A 24,675-nucleotide genomic window follows, 5' to 3' on the forward strand; every position below is an offset into this window, starting at 1 on the left:
ATAAAGGAAAAAAACCCCAAGTAGGTCTATCTCTTACCTTTGTGTACAGGGGTCGCAGGATTTAAAGCTGGAGAAGTAGCTACACGAGATGAACTGCCTTGAGGTGAAGCATTAGAATCAATGCTTATTGTGCTTTGAATCAGAGGCACACAGACCTATTGGGGTTTAAAAAGAGAAAGAGGTGGAGGGAACTGAATCTGTAAATATGTATAACTGTCCTATTTTTTTAAAGTCTTGCATAGGGGCTTCCCTGGTGGCGCAGTGGTTGAGAGTCCGCCTGCCGATGCAGGGGACACGGGTTCGTGCCCCAGTCCGGGAAGATCCCACATGCCACGGAGCGGCTGGGCCCTTGAGCCATGGCCGCTGGGCCTGCGCGTCCAGAGCCTGTGCTCTGCAACGGGAGAGGCCACAACAGTGAGAGGCCCGCGTACCGCAAAAAAAAAAAAAAAGTCTTGCAGTTAAATATCCTTAAGAAGCGATCTCAATTGTTTTGATATGTTGAAATTTTATTGGCCTTTTTGATGCAGAGGGTAAAAACTGAAACTTGGAAAAGTGAAAATTTTTATTACAAATATATTTGCCCTAAATTTGTACTATCTATAAATTTCAACTCTACATTCCAGATGGAAAATTATACACATAAATAGCTTTTACAGCTTTTACAAATAACATCTACATGAGTTTTAATGCTATTGGTAGACAGACCATTTTAAACATTTTAAAAAACACCTTAAGAAAATATGAACTAAGACAACTCCAAGCTTATTTCTAAGATCATTCCAATACCTGTCAAATGTAGCCAATGAGTAGATTATGCCAAGGAATGGGTGGGACAACTGGGTAAGATCAGCCTACTAGGAACTTAAAATGGTAGAATTTGAAAAAATTATGACCCCAGTTACAAGTTACAATCAATGCCCAAGTTTAATCAGTTCATGCTCTATCAAGTTTAAAAACTTCAATGTATTAAGCAATTAAAAATTTAAAGAGAACTTGCTAAAAAAATCCAATACTTGAGGAAGAACTGATAAACAGCAAGGTACGCAGGATACAAGAATGACATACAGAAATCTGTTGCATTTCTTTACACTAACATTGAAACATCAGAAAGTAAAAAAAAAACCCCTTTTAAAATCACATCAAAAAATAAAATACTTGTTGTACACCTGAAACTATCACAACATTGTTAATCAACTATACTCCAATATAAAATAAAAAAGTTAAAAAAAACCCCAAAAACTTAGGAATAAACCTAACCAAGGAGGTAAAAGTCCTATATGCCAAGAGCTAGAAAACATTAATGATGATTTAAAGAAATGGAAAGATATCCCATGCCCTTGGATTGAAAGAACTAATATTGTTAAAGTGGCCATACTACCCAAAGCAATCTACAGATTTAGTGGGATCCCTATTAAATTACCCATGGCATTTTTTACAGAACTAAAATAATCTTAAAATTTATATGGAACCATAAAAGACCTAGAATTGCCAAAGCAATCCTGAGGAAAAAGAACAAAGCAGGAGGCATAACCCTCCCAGACTTCAGACTATACTACAAAGCTACGAAGTTATCAAAACAGCATGGTATTGGCACAAAAACAGACATATAGATCAATGGAACAGGATACAGAGTCCAGAAATAAACCCACACTTATGGTCAATTAATCTTCGACAAAGGAGTCAAGAATATACGATGGAGAAAAGATAGTCTCTTCAGCAAGTGGTGTTGGAAAAGTTGGACAGCCACAGGTAAATCAATGAAGTTATAACACTCCCTCACACCATACACAAAAATAAACTCAAAATAATTTAAAGACTTACATACAAGACATGACACCATAAAACTCCTAGAAGAGAACATAGGCAAAACACTCTCTGACATAAATTGTAGCAATGTTTTCTTAGGTCAGTCTCCCAAGGCAACAGAAATAAAAGCAAAAATAAACGAATGGGAGCTAATCAAACTTACAAGCTTCTGTACCATAAAGGAAACCATAAACAAAACGAAAAGACAACAAAGAATGGGAGTTTGGGATTAGCAGATGCAAACTATTATATATAGAAAGGATAAACAACAAGGTCCTACTGTATAGCACAAGGAACTATATTCAATATCCTGTACTAAGTAATGGAAAATATGAAAAAGAATATATGTATATAACTGAATTACTTTGCTGTACATCAGAAACTAATACAACATGTAAATTGACTATACTTCAATAAAAAATAAATCAAAAAAGATAAAAGGAGTTATCAGGACTACCCTTTTTTACTTAAACAAAAATAAGATTAAGCTTTCATGTTTAAATGCAGCAAGGATATCAAAATCTAAAGGAATCTGTAAAACTCACATGTAACAATAATGAAAAGCTACAATGGGATTAAATGATTGGTTATCACTATGTAGCCTGGAAAAAGGAGACACAAAAAATTAGAATTGATCCAACTCTGTGTAGCACATGATTTCTATTTCATTACGTAATGCTGACTCTACTCTCAATTATATTCTAAGTCACATGCAATTCCTTTAAAAAAAATCTTTCATGATGCCTCTAGAGTAAGAATATTTGCGTGTTACTGATTAAAAAGGTTTTAGATGCTCCATTTCAGATGACTGGAGAGTATCCTTTGAGGAAAATGAACTCAAGTTCTGTGTCTGGGTGAAAAAATCTTTTATATAACGTGCTCTGCTAACACAGCAAAAACAGCACTGAAAGATTAAATTGTAAGAATCTAAGAACACATTAATAAAAAAAAAACACATAAAGTATTGTAATCAACACTTTAATGTTACCTGTTCAAAATTAGCAGGAAGATGAGGTCCTAGTCTCATCAATAAATACCACCAGACTTCTAGTTTTGTCAGCGCTAGAGTTTCTGTTCTCACATGGATAGAACTCAAAGGCTGCATTAACAACTTCAGTCTTTTTGCACTACATAGTATTTCTTAAAAAAAAAAAAAAAATTAGCACCCAGGTAAAAACATTAAAGAGGTAAAGATTAAACTTTAAGAATGATAGATAGTATGTAACAGCCTACTATAGCAAGAGAATAGATTTAAAAAAAAATTTTTTTAATTACCAGCTGTTCCTGTTCTACCCAAAATTTTCATCTTGACAAACTTTAGTACGACCAGGTCACAATACTTAAGGCTTATTTTAAAAAATAATAACTAATATTTATTAGATACTGTGTGCCAGGGGTGATTTTTCCACCATTTAGCAATGTCTGCAATATTTTTGGTTACAACTGAGAGGCAGGGATACGGAGACTGCTACTGGTATCTAGTGGGCTGCATCCAGGGATGCTGCTAAACTTCCTCTAACACACAGGGCAGTTCTCCACAACAAACTGTCCAGCCTAATAAACTAAAATGTTGAGAAACTCTTTCTAAGCTGCTTTAGTATTCTCATTATCCCCATTTTACAGATTAAAAAATAGAGGTATATTTTTACCTCAAAAAAAGTTGTCATTACCAGTAATTTATTTTATCAAACACTTTAACTGTTGGTGCAATTAATGAGATTTTGGAAATCTAAATATTCATTTAGATTTAGTTCTACTCTACATTAGCGATAATCAGATTGCTTAAATTCCACACAAACACTAAATACACTTTAAACAAAATATTTATACCTGAAGTGTTTACTACATCAGTGACGGGAGGATATATAAAATAATACAGTCTGTGCTAAATCAACTTATCAAAAAGACTTGAAAAGGATTGTGAAGCATCTGTCAAGTCATGTATTTGGTGGAATAACATTGATCAATGTTTCTTACAAGTATTCTGCCATTCAGCTTTCAATTAACATTTTTATAAGAAGAAAATGAAGTCAGACCACTGTGGAAACAAATCCTCTAATCCTTTCTGAATTCCTATCTATGAGAGGAGGAGAACACCAACAACTGCTGTGCAATACCCCATTCTCTTTTAGTTACAAGATCTGCTTTCACTCAGAACAGTGATGGGTATCTACTCTTTGACTACTTTATCTAGTTTCCCATTTAGCCATTCTCCCAATGAGATTTTTAAGTGGAACTGTATATGGAATTTCTGAAATGTTGTTTACAGATGGCTGACTCAGCTGCAAAGAAGCTCATTTTTGCCCCTTCTGCCTTCCCCTCCTTCCTGTAGTCTGCAATTAAGGCATACTGAAGATGACAACAGAAAAAGACAGGCATCTGATTCCTTAATGACTTCCTGGATCCATAATACCAGTCATAGACTCTCTAGCTCTTGACTTACTTCAAATGAGACAGCATTTTATTTACCTTCTTTAAGTCACTCCTATTTTACGCTTTAACACAACTATACATAATTCCACCAGATTTAATCCTGGATACCTCACACTGAGGTTCATAAACAATAACCAAAAAAAGGTGACATTTCCAATTAAAATCTGTGTCTGGCAATATTTTCAATAAAAGTAGTTGTAGTTAATGCAAATAGTTATTTACAAAACACATTTTAAAAGGGATTAATGGTCTTTGGCAAGGGAAAACATAGGATGAAATCAACATTATTTAGCAGATCTTGTAAACTATCAATTATACCTAAGATTAACTACCCAGTTAAGTAGGTACTCATACTGACCCACTTTTGGGCGAAATACTTTCGCACGTATATATATTAAGCACTTCCAGTGAACAATAAAAAGATAAGGGTAAGGCACATCAAAAGGAATCACTTCTACATATTAACGTTAGCCCACTATCAGGCGCTGTTCTAAAGATCCTGAAAAAAAGTTCCTCTGTCTCTGATACTTTGATTCCTTAGCAATCAAAATTGTTTGCTATCATCTATTGGCTGTGTGACCTTTGATGAACTACTTAATCTTCTGAAAATAGCGATAATGCTTACCATCTAAGGTCTACTGTGATGATTAAGTAAGAAGTATGTAAAATGCTCAACTAAGTGCTGGAATTCACTAAGAAAGCCACGAACAGCATCTGTCACTTTGTTCAGTTTTTGAAATAGTGTAAAATAAACTTTATATCTGTGATTTTCAATAATCCCTGGCCTTTGAATTCTACTTTTAGCCACAAGTTTATTCCCCTAAAATAATATTCAATGATAGGTAAATATTCGATATAAAGCGCCCCCCCAAAAATATGAGAGCTTTGTTTTTCATCTTAAGCCATAAAAAATCGAATTTTTAAATATTACTTACCTGGATTTAAAGCAAAATTATCTATTAAACTCTTCCAAGCAATAAAAGCTATTTTTTTAATCATGGGTGCTCCACTACGAAATCCCAGTTCTTCTAGCTGTAATAGAGAATTGATGAAACTCCCACTTCGATGCAAGGTCTAAAAAAGAAGAATCATTAAGAAGTTACTTACCTGCCTGAAACAATATATAGGCACTATCACATTCATTTATCTAACTCACCCAGTGTTAACTATGTAAAATCTAAGGAATTTAAACTTTTTAAAGTACTGAATTTTGTATGCAAAATTCTGCATCACAAAATATAAAGCTCCATGAAATAGGTAATGCATAATACACATTTCTAAAACGTTAGAGAATATCAGAAATGTGATAAATCCAAAATTTTACCAACATATTAAAAAAAGTATTCATATGAAAAAATCAATATTAAAGAAAAATAAGAAATTCAAACTAATAATCTTTTCAAATACACTGAAACAGGCAGGAAAAACAGTTAAGTAAAAGATGGATAAATGACAAGTAAACAATGCATCCCAAGAAAAAATACACAAAAAGAACTTTAATAGTCATAAGTGACTGTAGTCCACACATAATCTGAACAGAATATAAATGTAACAAAAACAACTGGCTTAGAAATTCACAAAAATCCACAAGAAAGCTACTAGAGCCAATAAAATCATTTCAGCAATGTTGCAGAGTACAAGACCAACACACAAAAATCAGTTGTGGTTCTATACAACAGCAATGAGTGATCTAAAAAGGAAATCAGGAAAGCAATTCCATTTACAATAGCACCTAAAAGAGTTAAACACTTAGAAATAAATCTAATCAGAGGTGAAAGACTTTTAAACTAAAACCTACACAGTATATTTGAAAAGGCCTAAATAAATGGAAAACCATCCGGTGTTCATGAATAGGAAGATTTAGTATCATTAAAATGTCAATACTACCCAAAGCAATCTACAAATTCCACACAATCTCTATCAAAATTCCAAAGGCCTTTTTCACTGAAAAATAAAAGCTGATCTTCAAAAGTTCATTATGGAATTGCAAAGAGCCCCAAATAGCCAAAACAATTGTGAAAAAAAACTTATAAAGTTGGAAGACTCACTTCCTTGACTTCCAAACCTACTGCAACAGTACAGTAATTAAAGCATATCGTAATAGCATAAGGAGAAACATAACAGACCAATGGAATAGAGATCCCAAAAATACTCTCACATACACTATCAACTGATTTTCAACAGGAGTGCAAAGACCACTCAACAAAAAACAGTCTTTTTAACAAATGGTGTTTGGAAAATTGAGTATCCACATGCAAAAAAATGAAGCTGGACCCGACCCTTGCCTTACACCATATATTAAAATAAACTCGAAATGGATCAAAGATCAAAATTTATGAATTAGCAAATCCAGAGAAAAAGCAGAATGGAGGTTATGAGAGGCTGCAGAGGGAGGGGCAGAGGGAGTCAATGTTTATGTAACATGTATAGTTTTTGTTGGGGATGATGAAAAAGTTCTGGGTGTAGACACTGGTGATGTTTACACAACTGTAAATGCTTTTAGTGCCACTGAACTGTATACTTAGGATGATTATGATAAATGTTATGTTTATTTACCACAATAAAGAAAATCACAACTCCACCCCCTCAAAAAAACCTGGCTTAAAGATAGAACATACAGTTGATTCTCATTATTCACCATAGTTATGTTCTATAAAGTTGCCTTGACACTGTATTAGCAAATACTGAGCCATGGCTTGTAGGGAAAATGCAGGGTTAGGTTCCTGCAAGCCTCTGATCACATTTTCATCGACCATTTGACACACAACCTTATTTTATGTTTGTTTTGGTTTAAAGACATCTTGTTGATTCACTAACATTGAACTCACAGCGGACAGCACTGTAACTCACACCTGAACAGTCTATCTAGCACATGTATTTCCCCCTTAAGGCACATCATAGCCTTCCGCTGCTTAGCAACCACAGACAGCACTTCAACACTACATTTTGGGGCCATTTAAAACTGAAATCACCAAGAAAAAGCATGAAACGTGAAAAATGTGGCATTAAATGGATCATGAAATGGACATTTGTTTAAAGGACATTAAGAATTGAAGCAAAAAGGCAGAACGTAACCTTGCTCAACCTCAGGTGGGAACATGCATGCTGCAGGACTCAAATTTTTGCCACTACACGTGCCTACAATTGACTGCAAAAGCAGCACAAATACTGATGTTGGGTTAACAAATAAATTTTAGTAATTTTCATATACGGCATGCATGAATAATGAGGATCAACTGTACTATGGAAAGTTAAGAAATTAAAGGGTCTGGCATGTAAAAACTGTTCATTAACTGTGTACTTACCTTCCCAAGCAGTTTGACAAACAAAGGCCATAATTTTAACACGTAAGTCTCATTTTTACTCATAAATAGCTTCTGGAGTTCCGAAAGTAATTTCTAAAAACCAAAGCAAAAATATTTACCAAAGACTCTTGGAAAGAAAAAGAATGCAGTATTAAATTGATCTCAGCAAAGTAACTTTTCCCAGATTTTATCAGGAAAACTTTCACATATATAGCAAAGCTGATGGAGTTTCACAGTAAATATCCAAGTATAAATACCACTAACATTTTACTATGCTTGTCGTATCACATATCTGGCCATTCTTCCATCCATCAACAGTTTTTTTCCCTACCAATATACTTTCCCCTAAAAACTTCAGCTTGCTTATCATTAGAGTTCAAATGATAATGCTTTAACCACTCACTCTATCTTTAAAAATTAATAGCTTCATGGGTAACACATCTGAGAAAATTTAAGTTCAAATTTATTAAGAATTTTATACAGTGGACCCCTGGACAATGTGAATTTTAACTGTGCGTTCTACTTATACTCAGATATTTTTCAGTAGTAAATACTACAGTACTGCACAGTCCGTGGTTGGTTGAATCCAAGGATGCAGAGGAACCATGACTACAGAGGGCCGACTATGAATTATACAAGGATTAAACTCAAGTTGTTCAAGGGTTGACTGTATACGCTCTTAAGAAATAAATTTATCAATTAAAAAAACTTACAAAGACACTGGCGTCACTTTTAGATTCCAAACCTTACCATGAGGCATCCTGAATTTTAAAAAATAAACAAAACCCCAGGTTTTAGAATCTGGACATCTCCACCACCTCCTGGATTACTGTAATGTCTCCTAACTAGTCTCCCTGCTCCTACGTAGAGTTTTTTTTTCTCAACGCAAACTGATCCCTTTAAAACCAAAGTATGCATATCACTTGTAGACTCAAAAGCTTCAAATACGGTTTTCAATATAACCCAGAGTAAAAACCAAATGCCTTACAATGGCCCCCGAGGTCCTATGTGATTTGGCCCTGTTTCTGGTATCATCTCCTCCTCCTCTCATCCTCATCGCTCTATCCTACTGCCCAGTGTTCGCTGAACACAACCAAGTACTCATATCAGAGCAAGGCCTTTTGCGCTCATGGTTCCTCCTGCCTCAAATGAGCTTACTGCATATTATTCAGGTAGCTAACTCCTATATCGCCTTCAAATCACCTTTCAAATAACCTATGCTTTTTCCTTCCCTGACCACCTCACCCTTCCTCTCCGATGGCACTTTCCATCCAGTCCTTGCTGTTTTCCATTAATGCTCTTTACTAAATATACTATATACTTTATTATCTCTCCCACTAGAAAATAAGCTCCACAAGTTGCTTTTGTTCACTGCTATACACACAGTACCTAAAACAATGTCCAGTATATAACAGGTGCTCAATAAATATGAGAAAGGTTGAAAAACCTAAAACCTGGGGTAAGTAATAACTTTAGGAAACTGTACACACTAGATGCACTTGTGTGCATTAAATTTGTATCTACTGGGATTATGCTATACCAATCCAGATAGCGATGAATCAGTTAATGTTCTCCCTTTTCCAAAAATGCAATTTCTTGCAATCACCATTCGTTGGGGATGGGGTAAAATGCCTGGATTGTAATAACACTGAATAGACAGCCCCCTTCCTTACTATAATATAGGATCAGTGTGACTACATTAACTTAAACAATTCTTTGTATTAATTCAAAGAGGAACTTCCTAGATCATAGAGCAATTACACCAATATGAGCCCTCAGCTTGGTGCAAAACCTTACAATGCAGTATCCAAAAAATCCTTCAAGTATTACTTACGGTAGTCATAAGCTGCTCTGTGATAGATGCTATTTCTTGTTGTTTCTGAAGTAACAACGGCATTCCCATCTCTAGAGCAGTAGCTCCCCGCAAATGTACCTTTTGGGCCGAATGAACCACTAATGGTATGACCAATTTTGCCCATCTAATTGACTCTTCTCCCATTTGAATTGGGGCTTGTTCAATTAGCCTGTGTAGAGAAATCAATGACTAAATTAGTTTGACCTCACCTTTTACGTCTAAAGTACCAGGAAAATATACAGTACACAAGTATGCAGAAATATGCATAGTATGGTCCAACTGTTTTACAATACTATATACACATATATACACACACAAAAATAGATCTAATTTTTAATTGCTTATTTGTAGACTTCCCTATTATTTTAATAAACTTTTCAAATAAGGAGAACGTATCATCTTTCCTTCAGATTAAAAAAATGTAAATACTAATTATTTTTACAGAATTAAGTTCAATATTCTTATAAGACAGGACAGCAAAGAACCATGATACACTGTGAACATCTATCAGGGCATCAGAACACTAAGTAGTTAAAACATAGAGCTCAACAACTAAAGAAAACTTTCAAAGAATGAAAAACAAGTTAAGGCAAAGCATATCAACGGTTCATGCTGTCAGCACATCCATTATGAAAAGCAAGGATGTGTAGGAAGAAGACGGGATTTTCCTGTTCCCCTCATCTGCTGCTAGGAATTATTTAATGCTTTCCTAAATGCCTGTTACAGCTCACGTAAAAGTCTGTATTATTTTTTAAACTCTTGCAAAAGCTTTAACAGAAATAATTTTTAAAACCAGAAGTGTGTTAGCAGCAGCAGCAGAACCAAGGCTGTATTTTAAGGACTGTCTCAGTAAAAATAAAGAAACCTAGTAACTTATGCACATCTACTTCCTTCTTCCTGTTACTTGCTTTTAGTCTAGAAGCCATTTCCTTCTTTTAATATTTAACTCAAATTTAAGTCCCATAAGACTACTCCTTAAAGTAAATTCTAAATTTACTGAAACTGTTCTTCTAAATTCCATAGCATACAAACTCATACCTTATGATGACATTTAATGCTTCATAATCCACAACAGCAGAATGCATCTCTCCTCTATTAAAGACTATTTCTAATGAATCAATTATACTCGATACCTGAAAGACAGAACCAAATAAATACAAATCGAATAAGTCTGAAGTTTTTAACTGGCATGTGGTTAAGAAGACATATACAAAAACTATACTCACTACTTTGCCAACAACTTCAGTGGGAAACGTCTGTTTGGATATCACCCAAAGTGCCCTAGTACGTACATTTTTATCTGAATTCTTAACAATATCATTCAGTTTTGAAAGCAGTTCTTGAATATTTGTCTCTGAAAAATAAGCAGTTTTAATTATGTGGAATCATTTACATCCTTTAAAATCTCTAACAGAAAAACAGAGAAAAACCCTGTTCCCTTCAGTGTCAAAAAGTTAAATGCATATCCAGAGAAAAGGACCAGAGAATCAATGCTGATATCAAACTTCTTCCCAAAACACAAAACTCAGGTCAGAGGGAAGGTATTCTCAGAGAAAACAGATAGTAGCCTCTAAATCAGATATTTTTCAACTAAAATATTTCTATAAGGTCTTATTATTAGGTATGAACATACAAGTCAATTTTTGGCAAGACATTATGAATCCTTTATCTCTGGTCCAAAATGAACAACTCCTACTTTAGATTGCTAACATTTCTATATATAAAAAAAGCAGAAACTTTTTCCTCAGAAAAAAAAAGATGGTAACAACTTTCTGATATCCTTAATCCCTATTCCTAATTTCCTCTCTCTAAAGATCACCTCCCAGGTTTCCTTTACCATGACAAGCTACTTACAGAACGATAATTAAGATCACAATCCTCCCCTGATATCCATGGGAAACTGGTTCTAGGATCCCCTCTCAGGAATATCAAAATCCAAGAGATGCTCATGTCCCTTATGCCTTCCACATCCGTGGGTTCTGCATCCAAGGATACAGAGGGCCAAGGATGCTTGAAAACTCAGAAAAGCATCAGATCCTGTGCTTTCATTACCACTTTTAGCTCCAAATTATCTCATTTACCACTAGGTGAAAGAACTTTTCAAATTACAGCATGTTCCTTAACACATGCTTGTGTAAAATAAATGACCATCTAACTTCCAAAATTAATTCCATCTAATTATAAACTTCCAAAGCAGGTGTGTTTTTATAAAGGACAAGGTTCAGTTTTTGCAACAATTATTTTTAAATAGGCTTATTTTATTTTCTTTTACAGCAAACCTTATGGTAACAAAGTCAGAACTACATCTAAGGAAAAGAAACCTTCCAACAATGATATAACCTAAACACTTTCTCAGAAGCAAATCCTAAACTACAGGTTATGAAACTAATAGACAGGTAACAGTACTTTTAACAGTATCAAACTATAAACTCTAAAAATACTATATCACAATAAATTTACCTGATAATCCAGAGGTAATTTTCGGATTATATAAGCAAAACCCCAAGGCCTGCAGAGCAGCACTACTGAGCTCTGAGTTTTGACTGGCAATGTGAGTCTTCGAAAACAAAATAACATTTGTTACAAACAAGTACAACTGTAAATTAATTTTTAGACAGCAAAAGATGATTAAAAACAAAATTACATTTTAATTCCAACCCTCAACTGATCTTTGAGAGCAGATTAAAAAGGATTAAGATCAGGAGGCCATGGATACACCTTGGCAAAGAAAGAAGGAAACTAGGTAGAGATCAGCTAAATAAAGAATATTTTTCTTAAAAGGAAAAGAATATCTCCACACATCTGAAAGCAAAAAAAAAAAAAAAAAGCTAACAAATGGAAGATGCTGAAGACACTAGACAGGAAACAAAGAGTAGGAGCAAAACCCTTCCACAAAAAGAAAGCAAGACTCAAAGGCAAAAGCTGACATATTAGCTATGGAGTGGAGCAACACCTCTAACAGAGAGGGAAGGAGCTGGAATGTAACATTTACTAAGTAGCTAAAGTGCTAGGACCTTTAAACATTATTTAGCTAGGACCTTTAAACATTATCTCAATACTTCACAGACAGGAGAATTTGAGTCCATAACCATCTGGAATTCAAAGCCCAATGCATATTCTGTATGTAAAAGTTATAAAATCCCAAACCTGTCCAAGGGAGTCTTGCCGCAACCCTACATTTACTTGTAACCCTGCATTCTTGGTACCATTTCCCATTCCAAAGTGATTTATCTTCAAATCCCCCCATTTCTCTGAATCCAATATCCAAGGAATCCTCGACTATCTGCTACTCTTGACAGAGAAGAATGGTAAATGTTAGTAGTCAAATATAAGAAGAGACACTTCCTTGGAGCACCCCTTTCATAATTAATCAAACCAAACATCCAAAATACTACACCCTGAGATACAAAGTCTTAAACACTTAAGACGATGAGAGCTACTACTATATCTCCTAGATAGTAGCTAATATGTGTGTGATCAACTTTTGATTTTCCTATTAACCACCCACATGCTTCTAAATAATTAGGCATTTTAGTTACAAACCCTATTTACAAACAATGCAACTTGACTCAAAACGCATACAAATGAGTTTCTGATCCTACATGCTTTCAAATACCAAATACATTATGCATGTCTTCATCACAACAAATACACTACAAGAATGTGGAAAATGACAATGAAGAAAAATGGGACAATAAATAATACCATTAATATTGTTTATACTATTAACAAGTCTTGACCTACTACACAATAAAGTTCTTGCTTACATGAACAAAAACCACTGATGACTATAACAGGAATATTTAAGAGTAGGCATGGTAGTACCCCCAATGCCTCAACATTTGGCCCGAAATCATGGTAAAATGTATAATGAACATCTTGACAGAATACTTCCGTTTAAAAGCACAAAAACAGGGTCACAAAAATAACTCAAAGGGACTTTGGAGATTTAGTTCAACCTCTTTATTCTAAAAACAAGGAAATTAAGTTACGTGTTAAGGAAAGTCAAGTCACAAAGGCACAGTATACTCAAGTGATGACAAGAGTACAGGTCCTCAGTTTGATGTTAAACTACACAACCTCCCTATAAACAAGCAAACAAGATAACCATAAGCGGTTTTTTAACTAAGCAAGAGTGGCAAAAACTAAGCGTGAGTGAAGATAAAAAAATGAATGTTACCCACGCAAGTAGACCAATGACAAAACAACAGATTCATTTTATTTAAAAGTACATTGCTACAAAAGGAGAAAAAAAACAGATTAAATAATCTCTGATCACTGCTTTCCTATTAAGAGTGCAAGTTTTGGATTCAAGTGGCCACGGCCGACTTTAGGCACATGAAACTAATATCTTCTGCAAAGTGGGGATTAAAGACTAGCCTCACTGGGGCAGGGAGGATTAAGTGAGAGAAAACAAGATAATTAAGATAGCACCTGATGCAGCACCTGATACACTGTAAGTCCTCAAATAATACTATAATAACCCTGCTGTTATTTCATTTTAGACTCAAAGTTTTTGAATTAATTGGCAAAACCTGTTTTCCCCACAAAGTAAAAACTATTTACAACAAATATACATACATACCTTTAAAACTCTGAATAGCTGAGGAAGTTTCTTCTCAATTTCTATAATGATTTCTTTTCCATCTTCTCCAGTCATACGACTTCAGAAAAGCAGAAAGAACACAAATTTATGCAAACAGCAGACACAAAAATGAACTATGAAATACCTGCATAATCTTTTTAAACATTGTTAGAACACGGGCAAATTAATTGACCCAGTCCTTAAGATGCTTAAGAACATATAAGAATACAAATACGAAGAAACCCTCAGAATAATTTGTGCATCCACACTGTACACAGGTTTTGACAGCTTCCCTATGTGAAGAGGGAACAGGGAAATCTACCCCTAGTTAAAAACTAAGAAACTTACTAAATCTTTAAAGCTTTGTACCAGTTGTTACCCTTTCCTTGCAATTTCCAAACTACATTTAACTCAGAAAAACATGGTCTGCAGGGGAAAAAAAAAACGTGGGAAGCATTTGCGATTAAAAGAGAACTCGGTTTACTGCTCTCTATTAAAAAACCAATTGTGGGTTCCCCCACTGTCCCGAAACACAGGTGGCTCACGCTGAAAAACCATTACTCCAGCACGCTCCCTTCCAACCAAACTTTTCTTAACCCTTCGCTTGCAAGACACACGTGCAGGCTTCCTCATTCAAAACTTGCACCTTAAGGGCAGCAGCACCCGCAGCCGGGATCGTCACCTAGCACACCGCACCCCGGCGTCCCCGCAGCTGCCAGACTTCCAGAACACACAAACTCGCTTCGCGTGCCCCACCCGGACTATCTCCTCCCCAAGACCCGCCAGGGTGCCCCACCCCATACCCCCAGCAGGCCTCACCTGGTCAGAGTCAGGTAAGCGTCGGTCTGCTCTCCATGGGAGGCGAAAGGGTCTTCCAAAGTCTCCAACAGCGGCACGAAGGGGCTGTGGCCCGGGGCCGTCATGTCGGCCCCTCCCTGAAGCCCGGACCGGAAGAGGAGACAATCCAGTGACCGATGGAAACAGCTCCGCGACGACCCCGCGTGAGTCCAGGCCCCAGCCCCGCGCGCCCGGCTCCGCGTGAGTCCGGGACCCAGCCCCGCGCGCCCGCCCCCGCCCTCCCAGAGCCACCGCGTCCACGCCCCGGGCCCCTCGCGCACAAACCCAAGCTCCGAACCTCCGCCTGCGCGCCGCAACACGCTCCCAGGCCCACGCCGCGCTCCGCCCAAGGCCCGCTCCCGCCACCAGTTTCCCGGGCAGCTTTCAACAGCGGGAGGAGACCGGCGCGGCGGCGGGAGAAGCCCGGGGAGCGAGGCGTCTCACCGCGAGGGGGCGGAGGTTGCGCCAGTCTGACGGTTCCCCGCCGCCTATCACTGTGACCCCGATATTCACCCCCACGTACGAAGATAGGCCTGCGTCCTCTCCGCTGCTGCCCTGCAGCACCCGGACGCAGCCCGACCTCGACTTTCCCGGCTCCGGCTGTTTACTCACGCGTGCGGCCCGCTCCCTCCTAGACCAAGATGGCGGCGGGGGCGGGCCCCGGAGCGCGCGGGAGTAGGACAGGCCTGGCGGGAGAGGCTCGAGCCAATCCAACAGGCAGCGGCGCGCCGGAGTCATCGATCGCCTCTCTTCCCTGCCTGCTGCCCCGCCCTGCCCCTCAGGTCACCTTGCAGGTGGGGGTGTTTTGGCCCGTATTTAACCCGCGAGGGACTTGAAATTCAAAATGTAAGTGAATCGCCCAAGTTTACCAGACTAAATTTAGTGCGTCTTCAAACTGCAAGTCCAGTACTTCTTGAAGTATTAGCAACAAATCATTTAGCAACAGGAGATAACTGTACTGTGATGTTTAAGAGCTGCGTTTAGATTGGTCTAGATTCCAACCCTAGTTCCGTGTGACCTTAGCAAGTTAGTCAACCTTTTTATGCCTCAACTTCCTCCTCTGTAAAATAGGGATGATAATAGTACCTACTTCAGGTTCAGGTGAAAGCTAACTGAAAAAAGTTTGGAGAGTCCAGAGGCTCTCAAGTTCTAAGTATACATAACAATGACCTGGGGATATTCATGATTAAACTGCTGGCTTCTGGGCCCCGCCCTTAGACATTGTGATTCCGTAGGTTTAGGATCTGCATTCTTTTAATTGGCCTCAGGTGTTGAAGGGTGGGACTTGGCTAACAGTTAACACTTGGAGAAACTACAGTATACCCGTTTTGTTTTTTGTTGTTGTTTGTTTTTCAGAGAACTTTAATGCAGAAAATACACGAAAAGATTTGTATAAAATTTCTGGTGTTTTGAGCGAATTGGAAATTGAGTACTCATAGGGAACAAGTTTTCCATCAGTTGTATACGTGTGACTTAATTCATAACAATGATTGCGATAACTATTTACTCTATGAAAATCTGATTATGGTTAATACGGAAAGATACAGATTGAATCTTGTCCAATTAGATTGGAGGGCACTGGACTTTTAGGCAGATAAAACCTTGCACCTCTCAAAATGCACTTGCCGCCCGTGGGCCTAACACGCGGTGCTAATGAAGTTCGTGGCAAATGACAAGTAAAGCAAGCGAGCGATAACGAAAGTATTAGGACCAAAATTATGCTGTTATGTTTTTTTCAGTATCTAATGTGCATGACTCTGAGTGAAGACAACAAAGTGAACAGGAACGCTGAATAATCCCCTCCTAAATGGCCTGTAAAAGTCCTTTGAAATTGTCAGAAGAAAATAATACATACAGTATACCCTTAATGAAATAATACCGTATACCCTTAATGAAATAATACAGTATACCCTTAATGAAAGTCAATTCTTACCTTTTTATAGACCTCTGAGCAATTTCCACAGCACACAGAATTGTATCAACTTTAAACCAGGCATTTAAGTCCCAACAGCAACTGTTCCTTCCACTCTGGCCTCACAGGTTCCAGGCACCTGGCTTGAGCCTCTACTTATCCACACACAGTACAACTGCTTATCCACACAGTTCCAGAATTCAGGCTGTGGTTTGCCCGCCTCTGTGTTATCTGCATCTAGCAAAATGTCTGCGAAACCAAGCACTCAACACAGAACATGTATCAAATAAAAGGATGAAGGAAGAGAGGGAAGGAGACCTGCAAGTTTTTGTTTTTGTTTTTCCAGAGCCTACCTCTGGAAATTAAAGACTCAAGAAATGGTGAAAAGCTGTGTCTGGGTGAGGTGTAGAGACACTGTAGAAGTAATGGCAGACACAGCTTTTTAGTTCAGCCTGATAACAAGTTCTTTAACCTTTGGAGGGGAATTTGCTCCTCATTTTCTGGACTTTGGCAAGACAATACTTAAGAAGGTAAAGAGGTTATTAGACAATGAATAAAATACATGGAGAAGTTTGCAACATTGAGATTTCAGTATAGTGGAGCTGTTGTGTTGCAAAGTGAGAGAGGATCTTGAAACCCTATTATTTTTTATGGTAGCTACGAGATAAGTGGAAAGAACATTGTTTGCCTTTAGACAAGTACCTCCACTCAATCCTTGTGTGCCTTACCCGTCTTTACTCTTCTTTCTAGCACTTATCACAATCTGATATTACATCGTATATCTATTTTTTATTGTCTGCCTCTCCCCACTGGAATGTAAATTCCTTGTGTATAGGGCCTTTGTTCTATTCTTTTTTTTTTTTTTTTTCGAATTTCTCATTTTAGAGAAGAGGTTGGGGTGGTCATCTTGCTCCTCTTTCGAATGTGTAGAACAGTGATCTTCCTAAAATGTTATGTAATATTTTATCATTGTCACTCCCATGCCTGAGATTCTTTAGCAGTTCCCATCAATCAGGATGAATTTCAAAACTCTTGGCATAAGATGCAAGCCTATTATTATTGGGCCACTGCTTCACCTCCAGCCTGACCCCCACTTAAGCCAGGTTCTGAACAGTCTGCCAGGATCTCTAACTTTTCTATGTCTTTGAAGGTCTATGTTGTTCCTTGTGTTTAGAATATTAAGTCGATTTTTCAAGTGTGATAAATGAGTCAACTAAAATCACACCTTTTAATGAAATCCTTCCCTCATCTACTCTGTCCCAATGGAGAATTAAATGTTTTTGCCTCCATGCTGACATAGCGCTTTGTACATAGACCTGTTAAAGTGAGTAGCCCATTGATTTGGTTTTGTGCATTTGCAGTGGCAGAGTTGAGGGTTAGCCTGAGGGAAATTAGTTCCAGCCATCATCTCAATCAGGGCCCCTTCCCTGTTCTTTAGTATTTTCTGATCTAAGGTACTAAGAGATTATAAAGTCTAGACAAATCTCATTCACCACCTAGACCCTTCTCCAGACACCCTTCCAACCAGATTGCTACTCCCAAGCTTCTCTTTTATAGGAATTCTGAAGCCACCATCATGGACCTGCTCCCACTGAGCAATAAATTTGTACTACCTGACACTCAATGAATATTTTGAGTTAATTTGTTGATTTGTCCATGCATTAATTCATCCATCCTTTCATATATTCACTCAACTAATATCTATCTGCTTTGCCTCTCCCAATCCTATATCTTTGTTTCTCCTCAGAACATCTCCCTCAGGATGAAAAGTTTTGCAACCTCAGTCCCATATTCCTGCCTAATTTCCCCATTCTTGTCTTTAATCACACATTTTTCAACAAAGATCAAGCATATAATCTCATATCTATCAATGACTCCTTTCTCCTACTTGCCCCAGTGGTCCTAATAATTCTTCTTACCTCATAATTCTTAGATCTGTCCAACTAGGATCCCAGTTTATGGCCTAAACATATAATTTCAGGATTATAATATTGCTTTTTTTTTTTAACTGTTTTTACTGAGTGCTAGATGTTTTAATAGATGATCTCATTTATTCCTCACAATGGTTCTAAGATGAAGTACTTTTCCTGGATTTACAAATAAGCAATGTGAAGCTTAAAGAGTAAACTAGGGAACTTTACAGTAGTCATGTGTAACCCAAAACTAATCTATTTAAGCTGCATTCATTCATCAACATTTAATGAGCTCTGCCCTGTGGGGTATGGTTTTCATTGGTAGATTTATTCTTGAACATTGTAAGAAAAATTCAATATAAAGAGTCCTATGAAAACTCACTATTTACTATAGTTAATCATTTAGTAAAATAAAGTATCCATCTGTAATCCAAATTACTAAAGTTAATGCAGTGCACCTAGTTTTGGAGTCAGATTGGTGAGGATTGAAATACTGCTTTGCCACTGTGCAACTTAAGATCTGCCCCCAAAATGCTTAACTTTGCCATGTCTTCATCAGTAAGATGAGAAGAAAAACACCAACATCAAAGTCCAGTAAATGATAAATATTAGTACCTAGTGCCTAGCACAAATCCTGGCACATAGTAGGTATTTAATTGGTGTTTATTACATGAATACATGAATACATTACATTAATTGAAAAATCACATGGTTTCTTTTTTTTTTCTGAAATACATGAGCTAGTTTAAAGTTTGTCATTTAAAAATTGTGGAGTATGAGGGTTCTGAGAGACATTTGAAACATTACCCAACATGATAACTATTTCACTGGATTCATTTAAAGAAAGGCAGTCTTTGAGATTGTTTTAGCTTTTTAGTCCTGTGTTGCTAAAAGATCCCATGATGGACTTTTCAGCAGTTAATAGATGGTAAAAGAAAATTTTTTTAAGGATTATTTCATCCCATCATTAGTTCAGATACAATAAAAATATATAGCTAATAACATACCCCAGGACCCTCACGAAATCTACTACCTTTGCATTCAGACCTACTCCACAAAATTATACAATTGTATTAACTAAGAGGTGCTTTTAATCCTTTAACAGACCAAAGGCTTTATCTGTACATATAGTTACACGCTTTCCAGTGAGCTGTGCAGAGCTCCTACCATTTAGGACCAAGCCAACTCCTTTTTGGATGAGAAAATTGAGCCCCTTCAAGTTAAAATGAAAAGAGAGGGGCAACATAGTATAACAGAGGCTGATTGCTAAGGTTTGAATCCTGACCCTACAACTTCTTAGCTGTGTGACTGGCAAGCCACTCAACCTCTGTGCCTCAGTTTCCTTTGCTGCAAAATGAGAGTAATTGTACTTGCCTCATGGGCTTGTGAGGTATATGTAAGTTAATATCAATTCATGGAAACTGCTTAAACAATGAGTGTGTACATACTATAAATATTCAGAAAATGTTAGCCGTAGAAACATTGGTTTCTCAGGTTTAAGTAAAACAACATGTTATAAAACCATGAATACTTCGCATCCCCTCCAAAAAAAACCACCACTTTTTCACTGAAATGGGTTTCCTAGCCCACATTAAAAGTATGAGACTACAGTCCATCAGCAATAATTTAATGTTATATTTCTCAAAGTGTGGTTCCAAGATCATTGCATCAGAATCACCGGAAATCTTCTCTATATGCAAATATCTGGTCTATACCTCTCAGACCTACTGAATCAGAAGTTCTTAGACAAGTCCAATAATCTGCATTTTTAATATGCACCTGAATGATTCTTTTCAATACCAAAGTCTGAGATTCCTACTGTGTTCAAGGCACAAGTTTTCTTTAACTTTTGTAGGACAGCTCTTAACTATTATTTGTAATTGGAATACAAAAATCTATTTTTGAAAAAACCCACCCATGTATGGCAGAAATTGTTTGCTTATATTTCAAAGCAGATTCATGGAGAGAAAACAAGTCTTTAGAAGCTCAAAGCTACAAAGATAATTGAAACTGACAGCCTTGAGGAGCCAAAAGGGATAGTGACTGATTGTTATGCTTTAGGCCTTTTTGGAGAAAGAACATAATCACAAATTTAGAAAATTAATCCAGTTCAAATTCATCACCAGGGCTACTCATGGGCATGATTAAATGCTCTACTTTTCTTGATCACTGGATTAAGGAAATTTTTCTTAAAACTGCCTATTCTAGTAAGCTAATATAACTGAAAAATTTAAATCCTCGAAGTGTACTATGGATAAAACAGAATTTTGACCTAAATTTGTAAGCTTCGTTGTCAGCCCTCATATGATACTGGTAGAAATGTAAATTGGTACAATCTCTTGGAAGGACAATTTGCAGTATTTATCAAAATTACAAATTTCCAGAGTTTTTGATGCAAAAATTCCACTTCTAAGCGATTATCCTACAAATATGCTCATTCATAAACAAAATAAAGTTTGGAGACATTTCATTGCAGAATTGTTTGATTTAAAAAAAAAGAGATTAGAAACAACCAATGAGGACATGTTAAATAGATTATGGTACATCTATATTGTATAATACTAGTCAGCTAACTATAAAGTTACTAATATGTAGTGAAATCCAAAATATTTTAATGGAAAAAAATGTTTCACTAAAAGGAATCAGACATCCTTAGAGAAATGACTAACACCAGGGCTGGGGTTGAGAAAGTATGAGAAGAGCCTGGAATATCTTTTTCGTGCTGGAAAGTAAACAAGTGCTTAAAAATGTTGGGAACATGTTTAAAGGACTCAGGAGCCGGCTTGAAGGGCTCCCACTGGCTGAATCTGGAACAGTGGATTATAAACCATTGAATAAAAAAAGAATCCATGAGCCCATACTGATACTTAAAATATAGGGAGGAGAAGGAATGACAGAGTTAGGAAATTGCCATTTTGCAACCATGATAGTAATAATCGATTCAGGCAATAATCATCAGTAAGTGTTAAAACCATTGAGCAGGGCTTCCCTGGTGGTGCAGTGGTTGAGAGTCAGCCTGCTGATGCAGGGGACACGGGTTCGTGCCCCAGTCCGGGAGGATCCCACGTGCCGCGGAGCGGCTGGGCCTGTGAGCCACGGCTGCTGAGCCTGCGCGTCCGGAGCCTGTGCTCCGCAGCGGGAGAGGCCACAACAGTGAGAGGCCCGCGTACCGCAAAAAAAAAAAAACCATTGAGCAAAAGTCTCATGGGGAGCACAGTCTCAAAGTATCTCCTCATAAGCAAATAAGAAGAGATAAATGGCAGCTTTACAGTGGAGACACCTATGAAAATCACCAAAACTTGCACAAACTAGTATCACTGAGATTCCCTGAGGTAATTCACCGGGGAAGCAACATCACTTCTACAGTGTGCCTACCAAAAATTCGTAACCTGAATCTCTCCATGAGGAAAGAATCAGAAAAATCCATATTGAAGCATGTCCAATAAAAACAAAAGTCAGGGACTTCCCTGGTGGTGCAGTGGTTAAGAATCGGCCTGCCATTGCAGGGGACACAGGTTCGAGCCCTTGTCTGGGAAGATCCCATATGCCGTGGAGCAACTAAGGCCGTGCGCCACAACTACTGAAGCCCGCACGCCTAGAGCCCATGCTCTGTCACAAGAGGAGCCACTGCAATGAGAAGCCTGCGCACCACAATGAAGAGTAGCCCCCGCTCGCTGCAACTACAGAAAGCCCATGTGCAGCAAGGAAGACCCAATGCAGCCAACAATTAATTAATTAATTTAAAAAAAAAAAGTCAAACAACAAACTGGCCTATATTCTTCAAATGACAAGGTCATGAGGAACAAAGGAAAGCAGAGGAACTGTTTCAGAATAAAGAAGATACAAGAGCCATGACAACTAAATGCATGCATGATCATGGATCAGTACATTTTGGAAACAATAAATTTTGCTTTAACTCATACAACTCAATATCAAAAACACAAACAACTTGATTAAAATATGGGCAGAAGACTTGAAAATACATTTTTCTAAAGAAGACATACAGATGGCTAACAGGCACATGAAAACATTTTCAGCATTGAATAATTATTAGTGAAATGCAAATCAAAGCCACAATGAGATATGACCTCACACTTATCAGAATGGCTACCATCAAAAAGTCTATAGAGGTTGGCGAGGAAGTGGGGAAAAGGGTACCCTTGTATGCTGTTGGTGGAAATGTAATTTTGTGTAGACACTATGGAAAACAGTATGGAGGTTTCTCAAAAAACTAAAAATAGAACTACCACGTGATCCAGCAATTCCACTTTTGGGTGTGTATCCAAAATAAACCAAAAATACTAACTCAAAAAGATACACGCACTCCAACATTCATAGCAGTATTATTTACAGTAGCCAAGATCTGGAAGTAACCCAAGTGTCCATCAACAGATGAATGGATAAAGAAGATGTAGTATATAAGATGTAATATATATATACATATACATATACACAATGCAATATTACTTAGTCATTAAAAAGAATGAAATTGTGCCATTTGCAATAACATGGATGGACCTAGAGGGTATTATGCTTAGTGAAATGTCAGACAGAAAGACAATACTCTATGTTATCAATTATATGAGGAATCTAAAAAATAACACAAATATATATAACAAAACAGAAACAGACCCACAGATATAGAGAACAAAGTGCTTAAAGTGGTTACTAGTAGGGAGAGGGAAAAGGGTAGGGGCAAGATAGGGGTATGGGATTAAGAGATACAAACTACTATGTATAAAAGAAATAAGCAGCAAAGATGTACAGCACAGTGAAATATAACCATTATTTTGTAATAACTTTAAATGGAGTATAATCTACAAAAATATTGAATCACTATGCTGTACACCTGAAACTAATATTATATTGTAAATCAACTATACTTCAATTAAAAACTTTTTTTTGCTTTAAAGGAGTAGTGAAATTTGAACAAAGATATGTTACAACAAATACGTTGATAATTGTATTGTAGTTATGTAAGAAAATCAGAATGAGAAATTCTCACAAATTTAGGGAAAGATCGATTTTTCTGTAGCCATAGAACAAAGTCACAATCAGAACACATTCAGTTGATAGGCACAACTCATCTCCGTGAACCTGCTTTTGTAAGCCAACTGATCATCATTAGCCTCTTGCGTATTACAGTCAGCTGATCAGGCATGAATTCACTCCAGAAAAGATGCCTTTGACCAACCAGTCAACAATAGTCACTCAAGTAACCAAGCTTTGAAGGATCACGCCAACCCTTTTATGCCTCTCAAAGCCCACCCATCCTGAGCTCCATGCCTCCCAAAAACCCTGGGTCCAGTAGTTGGCTTTGCTCAGACTCTGCCTGACCAGCATAGCTCTAGATTACTATAGTAAGCAGTAAATTTCAGCTTTGTCTTTTTATTTCAGATATCAATGGCAGTCTCATTATCCTTTGGTAATTCTGGAATTTCCACCAAGATTGTTTTAAAAACTCGTTTGGCAGTATTCCAGGTAAGCTCTGGGCCAACAGGTACACTTACTGGTCCAAACTTTGCCATTAGGTCAGCTGCCAGGTAAGTCAGTCTCAACCGCCTGAGCTCTACTTTCATTGAATTCTCATTACTGTGTGTATTCTTTTAGCCTGGGATGTATAACCAAGTAGTTTATTTTTCACAAGATCATTACGCTTAGGTCTTTGTTCTAAGTCATTAGACCTTTTGGTTTGGAATAGAGCCATTTGGTAGTTACACTGAGAAGTTTAATAAGGTTAATAGACCTTTTTTTTTTTTTTTTTTTTGCGGTACGCGGGCCTCTCACTGTTGTGGCCTCTCCCATTGTGGAGCACAGGCTCCGGACGCGTAGGCTCAGCGGCCATGGCTCACGGGCCCAGCCGCTCCGCGGCATGTGGGATCCTCCCAGACCGGGGCACAAACTCGTGTCCCCTGCATCGGCAGGCGAACTCCCAACCACTGCGCCACCAGGGAAGCCCAGGTTAATAGACCTTTTGCTTTGGAGGTCTACCATTTGAAAATGTTTGCCATTAACCTGCATATTCTCCT

At 37.5% G+C, this 24,675-nt stretch overlaps 1 protein-coding gene and 1 long non-coding RNA gene across 5 annotated transcripts in view; one reads left to right on the forward strand and one right to left on the reverse strand.

The window, feature by feature from the left end:
* Positions 1 to 14,913, reverse strand: part of RIF1 (replication timing regulatory factor 1) — a 65,933-nt gene extending 51,020 nt beyond the window's left edge. For all 4 annotated transcript variants that reach the window (XM_073807714.1, XM_073807713.1, XM_073807712.1 and 1 more), the window contains exons 1-10: positions 14,804 to 14,913; positions 13,985 to 14,063; positions 11,860 to 11,956; positions 10,626 to 10,753; positions 10,438 to 10,532; positions 9,379 to 9,568; positions 7,545 to 7,637; positions 5,175 to 5,313; positions 2,795 to 2,946; positions 38 to 155 (exon numbers count right to left, since the gene is read on the reverse strand). In XM_073807714.1, the coding sequence (XP_073663815.1) occupies positions 38 to 155; positions 2,795 to 2,946; positions 5,175 to 5,313; positions 7,545 to 7,637; positions 9,379 to 9,568; positions 10,438 to 10,532; positions 10,626 to 10,753; positions 11,860 to 11,956; positions 13,985 to 14,063; positions 14,804 to 14,907 (1,195 nt within the window). In that variant the 5' untranslated portion in view covers positions 14,908 to 14,913. The remainder of the gene's footprint in view (positions 1 to 37; positions 156 to 2,794; positions 2,947 to 5,174; positions 5,314 to 7,544; positions 7,638 to 9,378; positions 9,569 to 10,437; positions 10,533 to 10,625; positions 10,754 to 11,859; positions 11,957 to 13,984; positions 14,064 to 14,803) is intronic.
* The window catches only part of LOC109547822 (uncharacterized), a 75,236-nt gene continuing 65,408 nt past the window's right edge, over positions 14,848 to 24,675 (forward strand). Inside the window, exons 1-2 of the long non-coding RNA XR_012333121.1 lie at positions 14,848 to 14,985; positions 24,044 to 24,127. This is a non-coding gene — a long non-coding RNA (uncharacterized lncRNA). The remainder of the gene's footprint in view (positions 14,986 to 24,043; positions 24,128 to 24,675) is intronic.

The sequence above is a fragment of the Tursiops truncatus genome, chromosome 7 (assembly GCF_011762595.2).
Source record: "Tursiops truncatus isolate mTurTru1 chromosome 7, mTurTru1.mat.Y, whole genome shotgun sequence".
Classification (NCBI taxonomy): domain Eukaryota; kingdom Metazoa; phylum Chordata; class Mammalia; order Artiodactyla; family Delphinidae; genus Tursiops; species Tursiops truncatus.